Source organism: Antrostomus carolinensis, unplaced genomic scaffold, assembly GCF_000700745.2.
Source record: "Antrostomus carolinensis isolate BGI_N321 unplaced genomic scaffold, ASM70074v2 scaffold22685, whole genome shotgun sequence".
NCBI lineage: Eukaryota > Metazoa > Chordata > Aves > Caprimulgiformes > Caprimulgidae > Antrostomus > Antrostomus carolinensis.
The window spans coordinates 25,655-47,811 of NW_010318764.1; the positions used below are offsets into that span (position 1 = coordinate 25,655).

At 43.6% G+C, this 22,157-nt stretch overlaps 1 protein-coding gene across 1 annotated transcript in view; it reads left to right on the forward strand.

The window, feature by feature from the left end:
- Positions 1-5,321: 5,321 nt before the first annotated feature.
- Positions 5,322-22,157, forward strand: part of KIF26B (kinesin family member 26B) — a gene marked incomplete at its 5' end in the record, with an annotated part of 22,277 nt that continues 5,441 nt past the window's right edge. Inside the window, 2 exons of the mRNA XM_029085210.1 lie at positions 5,322-5,484; positions 6,616-10,054. Coding sequence (XP_028941043.1) covers positions 5,322-5,484; positions 6,616-10,054 — 3,602 coding nt within the window. The remainder of the gene's footprint in view (positions 5,485-6,615; positions 10,055-22,157) is intronic.

Here is a 22,157-nt window from a genome sequence, read left to right on the forward strand (position 1 = left end):
TCCCATGTATTCTCATAAAGCTGAAGGACCTGACAGAGGAAGATCATCCCCCCTCACTCTGGCCTTCACCTCACCTGTGCAGTGTGATGCAGTCAGCCATGCCAAATCATGTTGGGGTTATGGGGTTCCCCTGCTGGGTATCAGTAAGCAGTCAAGGAGACTTGAGTTCGGACAGGGGCCTTGAAGGTCAAGTGTTGGCAGTGGGAGATGTTAATGAGAGCAAGAGGTAAGGAAAGAGGAGATTAGTACTGGGAGAGGATCTAGCAATGACACTGGAGACTGGCAAAATCAGGTGTGACTGGTTAGACCACAGCAGGATGAAATGGAGCTGTGCTCGGCTATTTAGGTGAGCAGCTGGGGTGAGGATCATGGTATGAGAATGAGTAAGAAAGTTGAGTGAGGAAAGCTCAGGACAGACATTGATAGAAGAGAACAGGTTTGTCTAATGAGAGAACAGCATGGCAAAAAAGATATGAACATGTGGGAGCACAGCTCTTCTACAGTGCAACAATTCTCCTGAGTCTCACTGTTTCTCTGCAGGCAGCTAATATTAGCAAAACCTCATGGTAAATTGGGAGTCATGTTCTCCTTCTCTGCTGCTTGTCCATCCAAAGGTGGCAGCTGGCTGCTGCTGCCAGCTGGTCAGATAGTTCAGCAACTGAGTCTTTTTAATACATAGAAAGGTTACAGGCTTGCTGATGTGTCATGGAAGTATAAACACAAATGCACATGAAATTACATAAAAATATATAACAAGAGCATTTGGATTATGAGACCAATCGCTACAGGGGCAGAAAATGCCAGAATTACGGTTGTCCTGGCAAACTTACTCTAGCCCCATGGGCTATGTATTGTGTTCTCTTTGCAGGAATCCCCCGCAACCCCTAGAATTATCATATTTTTCAAGGCAGATAGAAGACCTGCTTTGGAGGTGAATCAGAATAGTGGTTGTTGTTGATAAATTCCCTCCCTAATTTGTAACAGAAGTTGGAGGGCATATGGAAAGTGGAACTGAGGGCTGTGGAAGAGAAGGGCTGTGCTCTGAAGGGAACTGGTATTGCCTTGAGAACTGGCTCTGCCAATGCATTCCTAAAAATTTTAGGTGTTCTATTAACCATATGTCCCTGTTTTTTTGCGTACCCAGATTGAGAATCAGATACCCCATTTTCTCTGCAACAGAAGTCAAAGTTAGCTGTACTTTGAATACAAAAGACTATAATGCTCAGTTCTTTGAAAGATCAGTGCTTCACACCAAACACTTATACTTAGTGAAGTCTTCAGTGCTGCAGGTATTATCGGGGGATTATGTACCTCACCTCAGAGGCATTCATCTGATACTACATTGATGAGCTCCACATAGAAAAAAAGGGCCTCTGAAGAAATCAGTCATTCTGGATTCAAAGCTGAGTTTGTATAGTTCTAACAGTAGATAAAGCACAAGTCTGCACATTAAAAAGGCAAGGATTAAATGAAAGACTGCATAACTTCTTGTTCACTGAGCATTGTTTATCCTGTGCAATGATTGAGGCAGGAGTCTAGTGGAAAAATAGTATCCAGTCATGAAATTAGAGACTTTGACTTAATCCACATAGGCAAGTGGGATTTAGGCAGTGTCCTCCAAGGAAATGTATCATGATCTTCATTCTTCTAATGAAAGATTCTGTATTGTTTGAATCTGACTATAATTAATCATTCATGAGGAAGGAAAATACAGATATGTATTAGAGGAACATAAAGATGTACATTTTTACTTCTTACTGAGCAATTAAAGAACTCATTTACACTGATCTCGGTTTGCATGGTGAAGTCTCAGAAGAGAAGTAACAGAGAACACTGTGCTCACTGCTGCTCTACCGTCTCTGGTTTGGGGAGTTTTAATACCTGCTAGGGTTCCTTAGTGGCAGCTATTGAGAGAGTCAGAAAATTGCACTATGAGTCCTCCAGTAGCTGCTGCAATGTGAGAGGGTGGAATTATGGAGGAGGTAAGGGAGCAGCATGGAGAAGAGAGAGCTCCTTTCCATGTGGGGGGCTGCTACTCCATAGAACGAACTGGAGATTTCTGCCTGGCAGTCTGCACAGTTCTTCCTTTCTGGATCCTCTGTACCATACCTGCTGACATACTTCCTAGAGACATCTGAGTTTAGTTTCTTGCCCCCAGGGCTCCTGCCTCTGGACTTTTCCAGAGGTAGAGCTTTGCATACTTTATTTGGGGGTTTTACCTGTGTGGGACGTATGAATAGTATTTAGTAATATTTTGCTGTTGCCATAATGATCTAAGGAGCTAGGCAAGAAAATATTTACAAGTAATAAGAATGTATTTTACTAGACCAAGTGATGCGGTTAGAAAAATGAGGTAACTTTTAAGTACTGAAAAGGCTGCAGAGTGGACTTACTGATATACAGGCTTTGGAGTCTGAAGTGTGGTATCCTTCCAACCCCACCTTCATTGTTCTCTGTGTATTATATCCCCATATTCATGATGGGTTATGGTAAATTTCCTAAACTATAAAACCATTAGTGGATGGGATAGAAGTACATTTAAAATTAAGACAGGTGTATAAAATGGGGTCATTGTGCTCCTCTGGCATATCATTTCATTGCTCATGGAGCAGAATAGAAATGGACTGATAGCATTCCTGAGGATCTCCTCTTTGCTATAAAGACATTGGTGCAATTCACCGTGCTGCTGTGGGAAATCTGGGACCTTCTATAAACCATTCTCTGCTTAATACAGGGAGCAATGTGCACCCAGGAGCAGCAGCTCTTCTGTTAGCTTCTTCAGAATTTCCTGTGTCTTAGTTTAGTTTGCACAGGCAGATCAACAAAGTTCTTCCTTCTCACAGCTCTTCCAGCGCAGAAGTGCAGACCTTCTCTTTGCAAAACTCTGCTTTCACAGGAAATTTGGCTTTTGCAAATACCAGCTCATGAATCACCTAATGAAACAATGCAGAGCCTTTATTTTTTTTCAGGCAGAAGTGCCATGTCAGCATTCAGAAGAACAAAGCATCTACTTTGTCTCATACTGTCTGTCAAGCAAATTTCAGTGAGACTTCCAAAGTATTTTACCAATATTTTACTTGAGGAGAATAGGGTGAGTTGAAAATTAAGCCACACATTTTTGTGTTATTATGTTCTCTTTGATTTCCTTTCTTTCCTTTAGAAGTTAGTAGGTGCTATTGTTACAGATCAGTGAACTGTGAACAGGTGAACTTGTCTTATGACAATGTCCAGAATTGACAAAAATCTGTGTTTAGCACCTTTCTTACTCTTTATTTTATTTTTCAATGTACAGTAGTGACATGAAGCTAGTTGTTTTGTCTGGGTGCAAAGTGAAGTTGATAGTCAAGATGCAGACAGTGCTGAATGAGCAAACTCTAAAATTAGAAATCAGTGTTGGCTGGGCTTTTGTGCTGCTATGTTTCAGGCTTTAATCCTAAACAAATCTGCCCTTTAGTTCCTATCTGATATATGTCAGAGGACCATTTGAATTATAGAATAGGAATTTCCTCTGTACCATCATTGTTCTTGCAAGTGTGTATTTCAGTACAAGGCAGATGGCACAGATTATTTTATATTCATAATGCATATACCTCTTGGAGAGCCATGACACAGTGTGCTGATGCTGGCTGCATGGGTTATGTATTCTCAGGAGACCGACATGTTCAGAATGTATTCTTTTGCCCTTTCCCCTGTTGTCTCATGTGTTGCTATGATAGAAGCACTAGCAAATGAAAGGCTTGGTATTGATTTCTGTGCAGATGTTAATAATTTCTGTGTAACTCTGCATTGGAGTGGCAGTAACCGATGTACAAAATTTGACATCTTAATTATTCCTTGATGGAAAGGAGGACCACTAACCTGAGATACAGCAACCTATTAACTCTGGATCTGTGGATTCAAAGCAGCCTTAGGTCACAAGTTAAATGAGTGAGGCTGTCTCAGTATAGTCCTTATGGATGTTTGTTTGCTTCTCAGACACACCAGACTGTCTTCAATGTGTCTGGAGCAAATGGAAGCAGAAATCCTGAAACAAAAGATGTTTTATTTCCAGTATTGCTAACCTAGCTGAAATTGCAAGTACTGGAAACCTCAGGAGAAGGACAATTTATGAGCTCCCCAGACTTATTGCTAGATGCATCAAAATAACGCATCCCAAATGCTGTTGTTTACTCAATCAAAAAGAGAGGTTCAAGAATTTTGGTGTTTGTCTTTCCCATCCAGTAGGCATAGCTTCAGTTCCCAGCAATTGCAGCTTCATGTAGAATTCCCGTGAGCTGGAAATGTTAAGTGGACAACCAAGGGCACACATGCACCACAGGTCATTAGCAGATATTGAACAGTGAGCCCCAAAAATCTGATCCCCGGCCACTGAAGGTATTGCTGTCTTTACAACAGTGAAAGCAATTTCTTTAGCAACAGATAAATATCAGGCTGTTGCTGTCTTTGCTTTCAGCCATATGTAACTATCATCCACAATCTTTAGTGTAGGAGAGGCTCTTTTCAAGAGGGTGCCATTTCCCAACTAACCATCCAGTTAAGCTGTACACCTTGTAGCTAAAGTTCTCTTTAAAAATTATATCATACATTTCTGACTACAAGATTAGATGACCACCACAGAAGAGTTACATATGCATCATTTTGTTGTTAAAATTCATATTCTTAGTCCAGTCACAGGCAGCCCCATAATACAGCATCAGCATTTCAAAAGCTATCCTGTGCTGAACAATAGAGTAAATGGCAAGAACAGAAAATTTGATTTCTACCTCAGTGGAAGAAAAGATCTAATATGAAAGAACAATTGTGCAAAGTCTTAAGGCTTGATTGAATTGTATTTCACCAGCATAATCCAAAATTAATTTCAGTGATTTAACTATTATTCTTATTGAGTTACCCAGGGCCTTAGAAGGCAAGAAAAAATTTGGGTCCTCTAATCTAATCCACTGCCCTCTCGTCCTCCAGAGCTGGGCCAGAATTTGCTTGCACACTGCGCACTGGAAAAGGGCAGCAGTTTGATGTTTGCTGTAGCGGCACCTAAACAGTGGTCTGCATCTCTGTCCTGGCAGAGGTAACAGTGCAGAAGGACTGAGGCCAGATTAAGACAGAAAGGGGGAACTGGGAAGAGGAAGGAAGTTTAAATTGTAGTCCAGGGTCTTTCAGCATGCTGAGCTGAAGACAAAACACAGTGCAAACCTGAGGAGGGAAACTAATTAGTATTCCATTAAAAAGAGGAGAAAAAAATCTTGCTGAGACCCAAGTCACATCGTCATGGTCAAAGTGAAACCTTGCTCACTAATGTAGCCTTAATTCATTTTATTTTGCAGAGACAGCAAGCTCACTATGTTGCTTCGGGAGTCTTTGGGGAATATGAACTGCCGCACCACAATGATAGCTCACATTTCAGCTGCTGCGGGGAACTACGCTGAGACGCTGTCCACCATCCAGATTGCATCAAGGGTCCTCAGGATGAAGAAAAAGAAAACTAAGGTAAGAGAATGTATAACTCCCTGTTTGTAATAGTGGAGGAGGGAGGAAGAAGGAACCTGTAGGATTCTTAATAGTGTAGAGCAGCATGTAACAAGATCCAGTAATCAATTCCAGAGTGCGTGGGTTGTACATACACTGTCCTAGGCAAGTGGCTCAGAGCACATAGCAGAGACTAGGAAGGATAAAGCTTCAGCTTCAGATATAGAGGAGTGAGTTCAGACATATCTGCTATAGCAGGATTGTAAGCTGGCATCATTTAATGATATAGCTGGTAGAGAGCATTTATTTTCAGTTATGCTCTTAGTGCTAATGAAATAAGGAATAAAACTGCTGTAGAGTTAAAGGAAATTTGGATTAATGAAGACTTAGATTCTCTATGCTTCCCAGAGAGAGCAGGGGCAAAATATATTGAAAGCAGTGTGTCCATTGCCAGCATTGATGCCCTTTTTATTCCCACTGCTTCTAAATACAGGTGTTAGATTTCCCAAGAAGTAGAGTAAGAATGGGCTGTATCCACTTTCATATTTTAGAGTCCTGTTCCTTCTGCAGACCTTGTGGTGTGAATTGGGAACAACAGTTAATTTTATGCATTTCATTTAAATTGACAGTCTATGGATTGACAAAAGCTTTTTTGTCAATGAATTGGAGAGACAAGTGAAGGGATTCAGTCCCCACATCATCACAGCAGCGTGTCTCCAGAGACCTCTGAGTGCACGTTATTCAAATCCAAACACTGGTAGCCTGACCAAATGGGGATTGTCTTTATTTTCTGTGCCTTAATTGTGCAATGAGTTTTCTTGTTCCTCTTCACATACACACACAAAATCAGCATGCCCTTTGCCAAATATCTGATTTCTTTGGACTCGTTCTATTAAGGAAGGGATCCTAATCTATTTGTTCAGTACTTTTTTTTGGAAGTGTCATGATTTCAAGTGGAACACAGAGTTGGGGCATTGTGTTTCCATTGAACACTGTTGTGTGTTTGCTGTAGGACTGTGGATAAGGAGCTTCGGAGCTATGTGCCTTAGTTTAGAGATTTCTCATTTTAGATGTGACTGTGACCTTTTGATGTATGTGATTTGTGCGAGGAGTTGTTTGCAATGTGGTCTCTCTCTCTCTCTCATTTTGCAGTACACATCAAGTTCTTCTGGAGGAGAGAGCTCTTGTGAGGAGGGCAGGATGCGGAGGCCAACCCAGCTGAGGCCTTTCCATTCTAGAAACACTGTTGACCCAGATTTCCCTATTTTACATTTATCAAGTGATCCTGATTATTCATCCAGCAGTGAGCAGTCATGTGACACAGTGATTTACGTTGGCCCCAATGGCACGGCCCTTTCTGATAAGGAACTGACAGATAATGAGGGTCCCCCTGACTTTGTTCCCATAGTTCCTGCTCTGCAAAAGACGAAAAACGAGGGCAGGTTGGAAGAAGTTAGTGAATCAGGGCCCAGCACATCTGAAAGAGACTGCCTGAAGTGCAACACCTTTGCAGAGCTCCAGGAGAGGCTGGATTGCATAGATGGCAGTGAAGAGACCGGCAAATTTCCCTTTGAAGAGATGCCTGCTCAATTTAGCTCGGACCAGATGTCTAAGTGCTCTGTCTCAACCCAGCTGGCAGAGCTTAGCCACTTACCAGACTCAGATAAGGAAGATACAATGCCAGAATGTCAGCATCCTGATAGAGAAGCCAAGGAAAATACAAATGCAACACCCAGCAAAACTAAGAGAAATCACTCCCCTGTTCCTTCTGGAGCTCTTACAAATGTTTCAACACCTTCTTCTCCCAGGAGTGTAACAGGCAGCTCTAGTAAAGAGCATAGCTCTTGTCAGTTAGCACACAGCACCAGCTTGCAGAGCAGCAGAGAAAGTCTCAACACCTGTGGATTTGTGGAAGGCAAACCTCGGCCAATGGGTTCGCCCCGGCTTGGCATTGCAAGCCTCTCAAAAACATCTGAGTACAAGCCTCCAACTTCTCCTTCCCAGAGGTGCAAGGTCTATACACAGAAAGGAGTCCTACCCAGCTCCACTCCCCCACCGGCTTCCCTGACTAAGGATGCTGGAATGATGTCTAGTGAATCTTTATTGCAGACAGAAATCCGGACCCCACCTGTAGGCATGAGCCCTCAGATCATGAAGAAGCCAGTGTCCTCCAGCAGTGGGGATTTTGAAGAGACCGTTCTTGATGAAGATGGGCAACAAAGCATTTCTCCAGAATCCAAGAAGGAGATTCTGAGCACCACCATGGTGACTGTGCAACAGCCATTAGAGCTGAATGGCGAGGATGAGCTGGTGTTCACCCTTGTAGAAGAGCTAACCATTAGTGGGGTCCTTGACAACGGGCGCCCAACCAGCATCATCAGTTTTAACAGTGACTGCTCTGTGCAGGCTTTGGCCTCTGGTTCTAGGCCAGTCAGTATTATCAGCAGCATATCTGAAGATCTTGAATGTTACTCCAGTGCAGCTCCTGTGTCTGAAGTCAGTATCACACAGTTCCTTCCCCTTCCAAAGTTGGGCCTGGATGACAAGTCCCAAGATGATGGCAGCAGGCGCTCATCCATCAGCTCATGGTTGAGTGAAATGAGCACAGGGAGTGATGGTGAACAGTCATGCCACAGTTTCATAGCCCAGGCATGCTATGGGCATGGGGAAGCAATGGCAGAACCTCCTGTCTCCGAGTTTGCGAGCACCATACAAAGTGCCAGCATGATTTGTGTAAGTGACAAACAAAAGCCAGTGACTGACAACATGCTTATACTGTCGGAAATGGGGGAGGAAGCTTTCAGCAAAGTGCCACCCATCAAAGGCTGTAAAATATCAGCTCTAGGGAAAACAACTGTCACAATCAAAAACACTGCAGGCCTCAACAGCTGTGAAGGCTACATCCCAATGAAGACAAACATTACTGTGTATCCATGTATTGCTGTTAATCCCTTCAAAGCACAAGACACTGATGACACTGTACCGGCAGTAACTGCAGACCCAAAGGTTGCTCATTCCCATGATGGGAAAGAATCCAGTGCTAAGAAGGATATCAAATTTGAAGACCCTTGGCTGAAGAGAGAAGAAGATGTAAAAAACAATAGCTCTGGGGTCAGTGATGGGCTGAGGGCTGACATGGCCACAGTTCCAGCCAAGCCTGAGCACAGCACAAAGCAGTCCTCAGTGGACAGGTTTAGCAGCAGCAGCAGCAGTGGGGATGCCTCTATCTCCCCAGGATCTGACAGTCTAAAGAGGATTGTGGATGGGTGTGAGGTGACAGCGTCCGGCTCTGCAACCCAAAGCCCTGTTCATTCGAGTGATGGCCTGAAGAATGGTAGCCTCCCTCGAGGGTTCCTCAGGGCAAGCAAGCCAGAGGAGCCTGACAGTCACCTCCATCCTACTGCTACTGACAGTAGCGGAGTCAGCTCTCCTGCCCTCCCCCAGTTTTCTAAGGCTAGCCTCGACAAGAAAGTGGCCTCTCCCAAACACTGTGTCCTCACTCGTCCCAAAGGAACCCCTCCTCTGCCACCGGTAAGAAAGTCAAGCTTGGATCAGAAGAACAGAGCCAGCCCCCAGCACAGCACAGCCAGCAGCACCACAAGCAGTCCCTCCAGCCAGCCCGGGTCCTTCTTGGCCAGCTTCCCTGAGGAGCTGAATGCCAAACAGAAGGGCTCTGGCATTGACAGCAGCAGCAACAACAGCAGCAGCAAGCTCTTCAGTGCCAAACTGGAGCAGCTCGCCAGCAGGACCAACTCCCTCGGGAGGTCTACAGGAAGCCACTATGAATGTTTGTCGCTGGAAAGAGCGGAAAGCCTGTCCTCTGTGAGCTCCAAAATGAGCCCTGGCAAAGACACCACTATGCCTAGGGCTGGAAGGAGCCTCAGCCGCAGTGTCATGTCCTCACCCACCAACTCAGGCCTGTCCCAGTCCACAGGTGCCTCCCCAAAAGCCAGCCAGTCAAAGATCTCTGCGGTCAGCAAGCTCCTGCTGGCAAGTCCCAAGGCCCGCAGCCTGTCTGCCTCTGCCACCAAAACGCTCAGCTTCTCGACCAAGTCTCTGCCTCAATCTGTAGGGCAGAGCTCCAGTTTGCCTCCGAGTGGGAAGAACATGTCCTGGTCAACACAGTCCCTCAGCAGAAACCGAGGCTCCAGCCTTGCTTCCAAATTGCCCCTTCGGGCTGTCAACGGGAGGATTTCAGAACTGCTCCAGGGCAGCACCAGTGCCAGGGGCTTACAGCCACGGGGAAGCTCGGAGGCAGATGAGCGCGGGGGCCTTCCCGGGGATGAGAAGCCAACTGTTCACATGCTGCCCTCACCTTACAGCAAGATCACCCCTCCTCGGAAACCTCACCGCTGCAGCAGTGGCCATGGAAGTGACAACAGCAGTGTCCTGAGTGGGGAGCTGCCCCCTGCCATGGGGAAAACTGCCCTCTTCTATCACAGCGGGGGGAGCAGCGGCTATGAGAGCATGATGAGGGACAGCGAGGCGACGGGCAGCGCATCTTCAGCACAAGACTCCATGAGCGAGAACAGCAGCTCTGCGAGTGGCAGGTGCCGAAGTCTCAAAACCCCAAAGAAACGATCAAATGCAGGTAAGCTTGCGGTGCTGTGAAAGAGGGACTCAGACAAAAGCAGCTAAGTAGATGAGGAGGCTAGCCCTAAAGGTGAGCTAATTCAGTACCAGCTATATCTCTTAGCAGAGAAGCAAGGCCAGGGTAAGTGTCCTAGGCTCTGCATTTCTTCGTTTTACGACATGCACAAATCCTGTGTGGTTACGTTGCCTTTGCAGTGGAGTCTCCCCCTCACTCATTTCACTTAGGCTTACTTCACTTGAACAGAAGAACATTTATCCCTAAAACTGGTTAGTGATGCTGTGGCAGCCACATTCAAATATTTAATGATACAAATACTCTTCAGATGTGATTCCAGAAAGATGCCTTTGTGAAGTGGTGAAATGTAACTGTTACTCTAAAACACTTTGGGCAGACTCCCCTCTTGGTATGCTTGTGTTTCATCAGTACAAGACCAGAGACTTGCTGAATAGCAGTATCTGTTGTGAGCCCACTTTTGCTCCTTGTTTGCTTTGGATGCCTAAAGGTACAAGATGCCCTGCAGCTGAAACCACTGCTGAGTTCCTTCTTCACACCTAGGAGATGGAACAAAGTTGTGTTCATGCCCCTTGAAAGATGTTATCCTGCCTCTGAGACTCTTGATTTTTAACTTTTGAGTTATGAGTCTCTCTTTTCCCAGTAATTTATTTATAACACATAATAAATTATATTAATAATAATAATATATATGAACCACTGCACTGAAGCACTTGCAAATCTGAAACCTTTTTAGTGATCATAGTAAGGCTTAGAAGGACTTCAGCTTTTTTCAGATATAATCCCCAGTAGCTTTCACGTTACATCAGGACATTTTAATTAGATGACAGTAACCTCCTGGGTCATGCCAGGAGTCTGTGCAGTTGCAACTGGTACATCTTTGCACCAGAATGAGTTTCAGAAGTTTGCAGGGCAGTGATGAGGAGGATCCATCAGCTGATCACCTTACCTTTTTCCTGGGTGTTGTTTTCCCAACCTGAAGTGCAAGTCCTGCCTGCTTTTGAAAAAAATGCACGTTGACATTTGAACTGGTGTGCACATGTATGTGAAATACCAGTGGCTACTTTTCCTACAGTAGCACTATCTGTCCAAATTGTGTTATTCTCATAGAGTTCCTAATTCACCAGCCATTCCTCTTGCTGGGATTCTCACCTCTGGGATTCACTTGCAGTGAGCGAACTGAGTGATGCGTAACTCTCCCTTTCTTTCTGCTGTTGACTGTGGTAGCAGGAAGAACATGTGCAGCACAGATGTGAATACAATAGATGCCGCTATGAAAACCATATTTATAAGTGCATGACTGATTCTACCTGTTCAGAGGATGCATCTGAAAGGGATCGCTCTACACAATGCAAGCACAGGCCAAGTGATGAAATAATCTTTCTGAAGTTAACTTTGTATCCTATGATAAAACATCTTTCCTATCCCTTCAGTTTATGTGGTAATAAATTAATTTTCCTCTTTCTAAGGAGTTGTTCCTCTAATAGCTGCTTTCAAATGTAAACTTTTTAATGATATCTTGCAAGAAAAAGTAGGATAATTTGTATGTTGTGGAAAAGGGAAACAAAGCTGTTCACAGAGATGGCATTTGTGGATGTATACTGACAACTGGGTTGTGTCTTGTGGAGAAACTGCCTGTATAATACGGACTTTTTCCACAGGACACTTAAATGCAAAAATATATCAAGTTCTGTGAAAACAGGCACCTGTGCAGATGAGGGAACAGAGAGAAAACTGCAATGTCAATTTTCCTTATTAGACATTAGAGAACATCCCCCCTTCCCTAGGCAGATACTTTAAAAAAGTACTCTAAGAAAAGCTTCAGGCAGAACCTGCAGATTATTTAGACTCCAGAGTTCATCCCAGACCTAAATCAGTAGGAGACCAGGATTTGTTTGTTCACAAAACTAGTTGTTTCATTTCACTTCTCTGTGCTTTGATAGCACATTGGAGACTGGACAAGGCTAGAGGTATGACCGAGGAAAATACTGCCTTTGTGTTGTAATTACAGAAGAGTTTCAGATCTTCTGAAATTATAGATTTACAGAATACTGCTTTATACCAAGGTTATATTTTGGCTCACAGCTTCTGCTTTCAATAACCCCTGTGCAGGACTGAACATTGTGTCAGGGGCCATGAAAAGGGAGCTATGAAGAGAGGGCTGTTTGAGACTCAGGTTTCAGGTTGCTCTTGTAGCAGTCTGGAAGACACCTGGAGAGAAGAGGCTTTTCCATGGTCTAGTCAGCCTTGAACCTACCTGGCAGAGCAGCGACGCTGGTTTATCGTGCTGTGCAGATATGCAAAGGCAGTGAGTGATGGGGCAGCCGGAATCCTTCCTTAGTGGGGAACATGGAGAGTCAAAGCTTTGCTGCTTTTTTACTGCTGTGTAATACCTGACCTGTCTTTTTCACCAAATGCAGCTTTTTTGCTGGTCAGCGGATTAATCTCTTTATTCCAATTTCTTGTATGGTTTAGTTCTTCTCTCTGGGTTCAGTAACATTGCAGATATCTACCCATTGCTGGACCTGGATCTCTAGAGTGGAGGGTTTTCAGTGGAGGACCAGTGTCCCTGGAAATTGCCTGCCCCAGTGGGCTTGGCAAAGCCTGGCACATGGACCTCCTCAAAGTAATTTGCAAAGCTTCTCTCTTAATTCAGCCTGTCACCTGATGTGGAGAGATTCTGAGTTTATAATCTCTAATACTCTACTTTGGAGAGTGATTCCCTATTGTTTTTGAGAATAATTCCTGTATTGTTTTGAATGACTTATACTTGTATTTGTGTACAACCAGGGGTTTTATGCAAATTTAAAAAAAAAAAATCTTTACAACCTTCCATATCTCTAGCAGCAAACCACTGCCCAGAAATTAATAAGGCTTCACTTTCTTATAACCCAGCTCCTGTTTGCATTTGGTCCTGCAGCAGTGAAATCATAATTCTGATTTGATGTGTTTGATAATAGTATAATTTTTCAGATGTCAGCAGATTTATGATGGCATAAAACCAAGATTATGACTTCAACGCAGGAGAACATGAAGGAGGAACTGAGATATAAGAGAGAATAGAGCTGTTCACAAATATATTTTTATTGCATAATAAACAAAAAAATTGCAAAGGTTTGCAATCTTTCATCCTCTGTAATATCTCCTTTCTGTAGGTCTGTTCTAGTGTGAATGTTCTCTCTTAAGAAACACTTTTTAATGAAAAAGATAGCAGACAAAGGTTCTGAGTTTTTAAAAGACAGATATTATTTTAATACATAGTGTCAAGAGCATTGGACCTTTCCTGATTTGCGGTCACAGATCCACTGTGCGGTAATGGATATGGCACTATAGATATGCTCATTTCAGGTCACACAACCTTGTCCACTTTATTTATGATTATTATTAACAGAAATGCTAGCTGTCAGACACGATCAACATGAATCAGCCCAAGGCCCCTGTAAGAGGAGCTATAAAGAGTCTTTAAGAGAATCACCAGCAGCCCTGTCAGATCTCACAATTACTTCTGAAATTCTGACACATTGGAAAGACATCATTTTTTTCTTGAGATTAAGATCTTGTCTTTCAAAGCTCTTAAGTGCATTATTTGTATGTGTGGGTGCTTCTGTCCTGGATGTCATACATGAAGCATCAAGCCCACACTGACAGCTTTAGAAAGATAAAGCTAGTTCATATCCTTCAGTGTTAGCCTTAGGTTAAATTTTGGGCTCTGCCTGGGTACCTGTACAGTTCACAGCAGCCCAGTATTGTGTGTACAAAATGAAAAGGAAATAATAATAAAAAAGCCTCTTGCATTCTGGTATCTATTGAAAATCATATGTTTACATCATGAAACACAAGTCTTTCCCCTGAAGTTAACCTATCCATTTAATAAACGTTCCCATCTTTCTAGCATTTAACATGGGTCCTACAACATCGTGTCAGCATATATTGCACCAAAGTGACTGGCTTATGGCAGAAACACAGTTACTTAGCCCTGATCTACAGCTATACTTTTCACAGCTTTGTACAGCTGCTTTTTAATCCACCCTGTGCTGTAAGTATTATTCTAGATCCCATTTTACCGGTGGAGAAAAGAAGGTAGAGATCTTTACAGAGCCAGATCCAGGGTTCAATTACTGTCACTCTTAACTCCTGACCTCAACCTCAACTATCTTGGCTGCACTCTGTCCCCTGCCCTTGCTGAGCAGAGGAGAGGAGGGCTTCATTTGTTTCTTTTTGCTGCAGGTTCTCCCTCCCTCTCTGCCCATAAGTATCTCTGCAACTATGTTTTCTCTGATTTCTCTCTCACTCCATTAGCCTTTCCCCTGTAAGAAGCAATTGGCATCTCAGCCATATATCTGACTCTGGCTCTAGTCTCCTCTCTCTTGGGTAGGCAGGGCTGTCTTGAGCAGGGCATTGAATTGTTAGAGCATAGTTTGTGCGGTCATCACTAGTACCAATCATACATTATTTTTTAATTCCTCAGAAATTGCAAGTGCCAGGGCCCAATGCTGCTTCGTGGAAAGGCAATGACAAGGGTGCTTTTATAGTATGTACTCCTGTGTGTTGTCTGGAAATGCATTCAGGCTGAACTTCATTTTTGCCAAAGCCAGATTTGTATCCTGGGAACACAGCAGGTATGAGAGGGAGGCAGGTGGGGTGGCAGATTAGGACTTGCAAGATCTATGCTCTATTCTCTGTTGTGCTGCTGGTTTGCTGTATCACCTTGGGCAACTCATGTAATTTCCATGTTCCCTGGTTACCAGCTCATAAAACTCGATAATGGTGGTATGAAAAAAATAACAGCAGGGTCCTTAGATCAGAAGTGTTACTTACCTACTTCCTGCTCTTCTGCTTTGGTTGTTAGCATCTTGTCCCCAGTTTAGTTTGGATGCATTAGTCTGAAATAATTCTCAAGGCAAAACATGACTGGATGATTTCAGAGATGCAGCTTTGGTGCTAGCTCCAGGTCCTGCCTGCTGTGATCTAACAGCAAAGCAAGAGCCCAGGCTCTAGTGAGGTCTACCCAGTAAAGCCGGGCCCTATTTACATTCCCATGTAATGTGCATGAATGCCTTGTTCCTGCCTTTTACTTCCCATTCCCCTGCAGATATTATTTATAGGTTCCAGCCCCTTGGTCCTTTCAAAACTGCATGTAAGGAGACCTCCTCTGGGGACAGCAGAACAGGACTGCTGAGGTGACTTGTCACAAACAAGGTTTTCCATGGAGACCACAGAGATCTTCCTGAGGCTGTTTTCTTTTCTGTTCCTTGTGGGAATAGGATTGGGTGCCTAAGAGAGTCCCTGTCCCATGTGACATCAGGTTAGACCTGAGAGCTGCATTCTATCACTGCTTGCAGTGCTCTGCCAAGATGGGACAGACCTCTGCCAGGGAGTGGCTCTCCTTTGGTTTCTCTAGTTGAGATTTTCTGGAGCTGAGTCTGAGCCTGGAGCTTTACTGGTGCTGGGGCTGTGGCTGGTGCAGGCTTGGGGGAGCAGCAAGTGTGCAGCAATCGTAACACACCGGTGGGGACCACTGCGTGCCACCTGGCATGGGAGGAAGGTGTGACTCAGTGGAAAGGAAGGAGACTGTCAAAGAGGTGAGACTTGGAGGAGGAAGTCCTTACATGTAAGGTGCTTTCAAGTTGGGTCAGACTGGGCCAGTTCAGCCTTCCTGAATGTCGAGTATCAACGAGCATCAGAAAACAAAAATCTAAGGGATGCTATGGATTGTAAGGCCGAGTGTGGACAAGACTGGGGGACAATGAAGGTTTCCAAATGGTGACTTCCTGAAGTTTAAGCTGCCCTGAGTTGGAGTTGTGTGTTTCAGCATTTGCAGGACTCTGTTCTTGTCAGTCAAGGATAGGATTGGTGTGCAGGTATGTGTGTGTGCGCTTGTGCACACGCTTTAATCTTTGCATGGGTACCCTGTCTGACTACAGATAATTAAAGATTCCTGGTGTAGCATTTTATGGCTTTTGCAGTAAAGTTTCATGACTCCTTGCGGCTCTTTCTCAGTACTAAGTTTCACCACCAAAGCAAAGCAAATTGCTACATGATTTTAAACACTTTAATAAAAAGGTAGACTGTTAAGACATGACAATAATTATGTACAATTAGAGTCCATTTTTCTCTATTACTTGTGCGCTTTGGATTTGACTAGTTGGATGATTTTAATGATGGAGATTTAGAGGTTCCTGGAAAGCCCTGAAAACTCTGTATTCAAACATATTCACTCTCTGGAAGCACATAGGCCTACAAAAGCAGCAGAAAAAGCTAGAGGCTGAATCCACAGGCTGTAAATTATGAAAGCCTATCTCCAACCAGTATTACAAAGCATCACGTTTTGAAACATGGCCAAAATGATAATGATGAAACAAAACACCAGCAAAAAGAGTCTGAGCTTTTCTTGTTGAATCCAAGTGAAAAGGAATTTGGTTCATGTTTAGACTGCCTAAGGCACAGTGCAGAGAGCTGAAAATTGCCCTTTGTATCACAAAGCCTCAGGCATCTCCAGCATTTCTACATTAACTTGCTTACAAGTGAAGGTAGCTAATTGATATCATGCATTATACTTTTACCATGACAAAGGATGTTTAGAATTATACATGAAAAAGCTGTTTGCATGCAGGTGACCACTTTATGCATGTGACTGCTGGCTGGACAGCCCTGGGGGAAACAGCAGGAGGGGAAGTGCAGGCTTCAGCTCCAATTTTTTTTGTTGTTCATTAAAACAACAGCATTGATTTTCCCAGGTCAAAGCCAGGCCATTTCATGCAGCAAATCTGTGTTGAAAGGGATCAGAGTAATCATTTTTTACACGCTTGACTACTGCATGCCAGCACTGAGCTTTCAGCCACATGAACATAGGAATGATTTAATAGAGGAAATGGCAGCAGGCTATTGTGCACGGTGAAGGCTCCATGTAACATGCATGACTGAGTCGCACACCATTAGGCTGGGTGTAAATAAAACCTGCTCCTGACACTGCCACAGAATTAGCTCACTGGAATGCCTCCACCACTGTCCTGTTGGGAGCTAATGTTCTGGCTGCAGAGCCCCTTCCCCCTCCAGCCTCTGCCTTTGCTGCCCAAGCGACTGGCACAGCTATTTAGTGCAGTACTGGCATAACAATAACTAGCTCCTTAAATAATGCCACAATGCTTACAAATACCTGTTAAAACAAAATCCAACCTGGAGTGAGATAAATATTTAGAAGAGACTCAGCTTATTTTTTGCTAGTGATCGTGGGTGCTGAAAACTCACCCCCTGTGATGTGCATCTTCCCTGGAGCATCTCCTAGATTACTTGTCAACTTGCCATGCTACAGGAGGGCTGCTTCCTGATCTGGTTTCAGCAGTGCTCATTCACCACCTCTAAACTGCCCTGAAAAGCTCATTTTGAAGTGAGACAATAGTTCAGGAAGCAAGGCTAAGAAATTAACCGGATGAGTAGAAAAAAATTAGGAGTAGGCTGTACCACAGCATGTTCCTTATACCAGTACAAAACCAACATGTCTAGTATAGCTATGGATGAAAGATTATTGAACAAGGGTCAACACAGAATATGGCCTGAATTATTTTACAGGTAGGTGGATGTAGAAGATTTTCTTCTGAATGTTGGATCCTATCTGTGTTTCCTGTTTCAGGTGTTTAGGTGCAAGATGGTCCTTCCTATGTAGTCTGAGTTGCCAGGATGAGCCAATGCCATTTAGATTTTCTGACAATAAGTGCCTGGATTCTTTTGGTGTTTGGAGAACTGACCTCAAGATCAGCACTCTAAATATTTCTGGTGAAGTCTCCACACCATCAGAGGGGCCTTCCACTTGAAAGCACTGGCAATATTTTCAGTAATCAGGAGGGGAACTGTGCAAACTGTATGAAAATCCGATGAGTGAATAGCTATGTGCTCTGGCTCTGCAGTGGGGAAAGTGCACTACAAAATAAACTAGGAGAAAGGAGGTCAAAGGAATGGGGAGGAGTTGGTTCAGTCATGGCCGATTGCCCATGAGGGCAGATTCCATTAGGAAATGGGAATGAGAGGAGAAGTCGGTATTGCGTTTTCAAGTCAAACAAAGCAGGAGCCCTGTTGACAGTCAGTGAGGAGCAGCAGGGGAAACAGGACAGATAATGTTTGCTAATAAGCAAACAGTTTGATGCTACATTTGAGGTTGATGCTATTGCTACTGGAAGCACAATATTTCTTGGAAATGAAGCTACAGAAGGAATGGTGGGAGCTTAGAGGTACTGCTCTACTTAGCCAAAATTGTTTTTTTGTCATCGCCTTGAGTTTGGATGGACTGTCTAGTGAGCAAAAACAAGATGCTGAACAGCAGGTTCTGTAGAGAAAAGCAATTTTACCTCCCATAATATTAAGTGCAGTGGGGAATATCTTTGGCTCCACGTCCTGCCTTTGAGCACATGCTATAAAATTCTGAAATTATGATATATCGAGTTACAGTTTCATTTTCTGTTTGAAACACCTTGAAATTTCTAGGACAGCAGTTGTTTTGCACCCCATTCAGATGTATCCTACTTTGAAGAGATATGCATCACACTTCTTTTCATGAAGATTTTGCATTTATATTTTTTGCCTTTACCTTTTTCACGGAAAAGATGCTCAGTCTGGAATGTGTGCTTGGAAAGCAATCTAAGGGGAGTGCCCCAAAATATACAGTGCTTAAGCAAAACCAGACCTTTTAGAGTTTCTGCCCTAGTCAACACATAGTTTTATGAGCACACATCTTTATGCAGTTGGGCAATTTTTCTGAGGTCAGTGAGTCTTCCTATCCTTAAAGTTACCTTTACATACCTAGCTGGCTTGGTCTGTGTTTCTAATACCTTAAGGCTTCTCTGGGCTTATCTTTGCTGAAGTATGTTGTGGCTTCAGTGCAACTCTTCAGTCAGATCTGCTTTCACACTGCACACCTTCACTGCTGTTACTCCATTTATCTTCATTTTAACCTGGCCAAACCTTAACCTATAGCTCAAGGTAGAGCAACAGATCTGTTGTGAAAGCAAGTCTTGTATTCTATGCATTTTCAGGGCTATTTTACAGTCTGGTTATTCGTACTCAAGCTAAGCTTGAGAGGGTGGATAAATTAAAACTAAGTGAAAAACATCCTCCGAGACATTTTGCAAATGGCATGTTGCTTTCTGTGTTGTATGGTCTTAAATGAAAGTGTTATTCTGTCCTGGGTTCAGCTTACAGAATTTCTTTCAGATTGATTTTTGGTATGCATATCTTTTTTTTTAAATGGAGGAATGAATCCCACTTACGTGGCAGGAGGGTTAGCTGGTTTGCCGAGGTGCTGGGCAGGCAGCATGCTCCCCCAGTCCCAGCCTGTGGGGCAGAGGCGGGAGGGACGCGCCGAGAGTTGCTCCCGCTGAGCTCCCCGGCTGCCCGCTGTCTTTTTAAGATGTGTGTGGGGAAGTAGAGGATTGGTGCACAATAGCTCCTACAAAGCACTTTATTTATTGTACTGTCAAAATTTATGAGATCCTAACCTCATCAAGTGCTCCCAATAAATTTGGGACTTCAAGTGGGTATTTTCTATGTAAATGGAAAACTGTATTAATTTTAACAATTTAATTGATGTATCTGTGTGTTGATATGGATGAACAAGCTGTCAGCTGCTTTGTGACACTCACCCTGGTGATCTGCTTTGGCTGTATCTCCTTACTGATCCCAATTAAGGTGAAATCAGAAAAAACAGAGGCTAAATGGAGAGGTCAGTGTCAGGCGTCTCCTGTTACCAGACATTGTTATTTTCTGTACGTGGGGTAATAAACAGGCTGTTAATCAGTGCATGTTTAGAATAAACTAGATTCAGTTTTGCTACACTGCAAAGATGCAGGAGATCTTTCATTTCTCCCCAGCGCTCTAAACCTCAGATAAATCATCCCGAGTCAGCATTCAAGGCTCAGATAAAAAGATGTCCTTCTTTCCCTTTCTTCTCCACCTCACATGCAGATGTACCCACTGGGAGACCTGCATGGGCGGCCCCTGCATCTCAAAGGAGCCTCTGGGTGGATGGTGGCAAGTGGGCCCACCTCAGACAGCTCTGCCCTGCCACATTGCCCCAGTGCACCCAGAGCCAGCAGCCTGGCTTGTTGTGATAACCCACAGGCTACCCAGTCACAAGCTCTGGCTAGAAAAACATAGTGAGCCCATATTAGCACATCCCCTCCTGCTACTGTAGTCTCTACTGCCTCTCCACCGAGGGGTAAGCACTATTAGCTGGAGCCTCAGGCTGGAGCCCTCCTTCTAGACCACAGGCTTCTGCTTCCCATTGGGCCAACTGGATGTGAATGAGAACTAAATGCAGAAAACATTTACCATCATTCCTGTACTTCATGCCCCACTGACATCTGTTTTGCTTTGCTCCAGATAAGAGCCTGATGCTATTCTTGAGGCAAAGTGAATTGGAGCCATCCACCTGCATTCCCAGAGTGTCTCAGACCTGGGCTTTGGCTCTGGAGATGCAGTTTTTTCCAGTGGGGATGATTTAAAAGTGCCCTATTACACAAGAAGGTGGTGTTAACAGCCACAGTGGGGGAAAAAAGAAAGAGGGAAGAAAAAAGGAAGAAAATAAAACATCATAGAAAAAGGCACTACCTTAGTCATAGTTCAGCCATGTGTGGGAGAGCTGGAAAGAAGGAATTTCCAGCCTGCTCAGCTGCTTCCTTGAAATGCTAGAGCTAGTCTGTAGGCATGGCATGAAAGGAGATGTGACCATCAATGCAGGGCACAAAGCAAAAAGAATTATCAACACTTGGCTGACACAGGAGGTCAGATCTGAGGCTTCTGTAAGTGTTGCTGGCTCTAAAAGTTGATGAGCAGCAAAGATAGGAAAGAGATTGCTTTTACACTCGGACAAAATTTGAAAGACTGCTCTTTTGAGATACCATGGAAAAAAGCCTAAAAAGTATTTCAAAAAGTATTTCATGCCAAAACTCTTTTAGTCTTGACTTACACTAGGGATGTATTCAGTACCCTTCACATCTAAGCAAGTGAGGGGCTCGTTTTCCAGGAGGAGCTGAACCTGTTGCAGGATCTCTCCCCGCATGTAACAAAATTTTATAGTCCACCACCCTGTCTCACCCCCTTTCAAGTACACAGCTGCTCTCGCCATTTGGTTGCCTTTCTATAGCATTGCTGACAAGTCACTTTTAGCATTGCAGTTTTTTGAGGTCTTCCCAAACTGTGTTTCTCTCATTGTAGTCACTTTTTAGCTATGGTAATAGGTCAGGTCTTGGTTTTCCTTTTGTGAAGATCTGATTCTTCTCTTGATCAGGCAGTTTAATCTAGAGTTTAACTGAAATGCATTCAAGGTAAGTGAATGCTGACATTGACTTCCAGTGACTGGTATCAAAGTTCTAAAATAACTCTGACTTGCTGGTATTTGTAAGGCCTCATTTGTTCGGGCATGAGCTCTTTTGCTGGGCTGCAGTTTGAGTAGTAAATACAACTATGAAAGGTGTCACAGGATGGGCAGTCCAGATCTCAGGCAGTTTGGTATAAAGGGGCCTTGTAGAGCGCCTTGGCTGTGCTCTCCTTTTCTTGCATAGAGTTATCTCAGATGCATTCAGATAAAAGCTGAGTAGACTGGGCTTTCCAGATAGATAGCAAGATAGACCATTCTCATGCATTTTAGAGCTAGCATTTACACGTTATTTACTAGTTAGTAACTGCTGATCTCTAGCACAGACTGCTGCACTCAGAAATCAGTGGGATAAGATGTGATAGTTCACAAAGTCAGCAGAGAAACAGACTCCCATGAATGAAACCAGACAATGCTTTGTTACTTGCAAATCCAAAAACTAGAGAATCAATAGATATTTTTGGGTTTTGGAGTTTTCTTTAGCTTTCATTGAAGCACCAAGTTGTCAAACATGTTGAAGCTATTTGCATTCAAGTTTCAATAAATGTAGTGCTGGAGATTCCTCTAACTGATTTTATCTTGTTTTTAAAATAAAATCTGCATGATCATTCTGCATCCCTTCCCTGCTGGCATCAGTTTTGTTCTTGCAGCCAAGAGAGTCAGTTAATAGTTTCATTCAAACTTGCTGGCTGCGGATTTTGGTTTTTTTGTTTCTTCCATCCC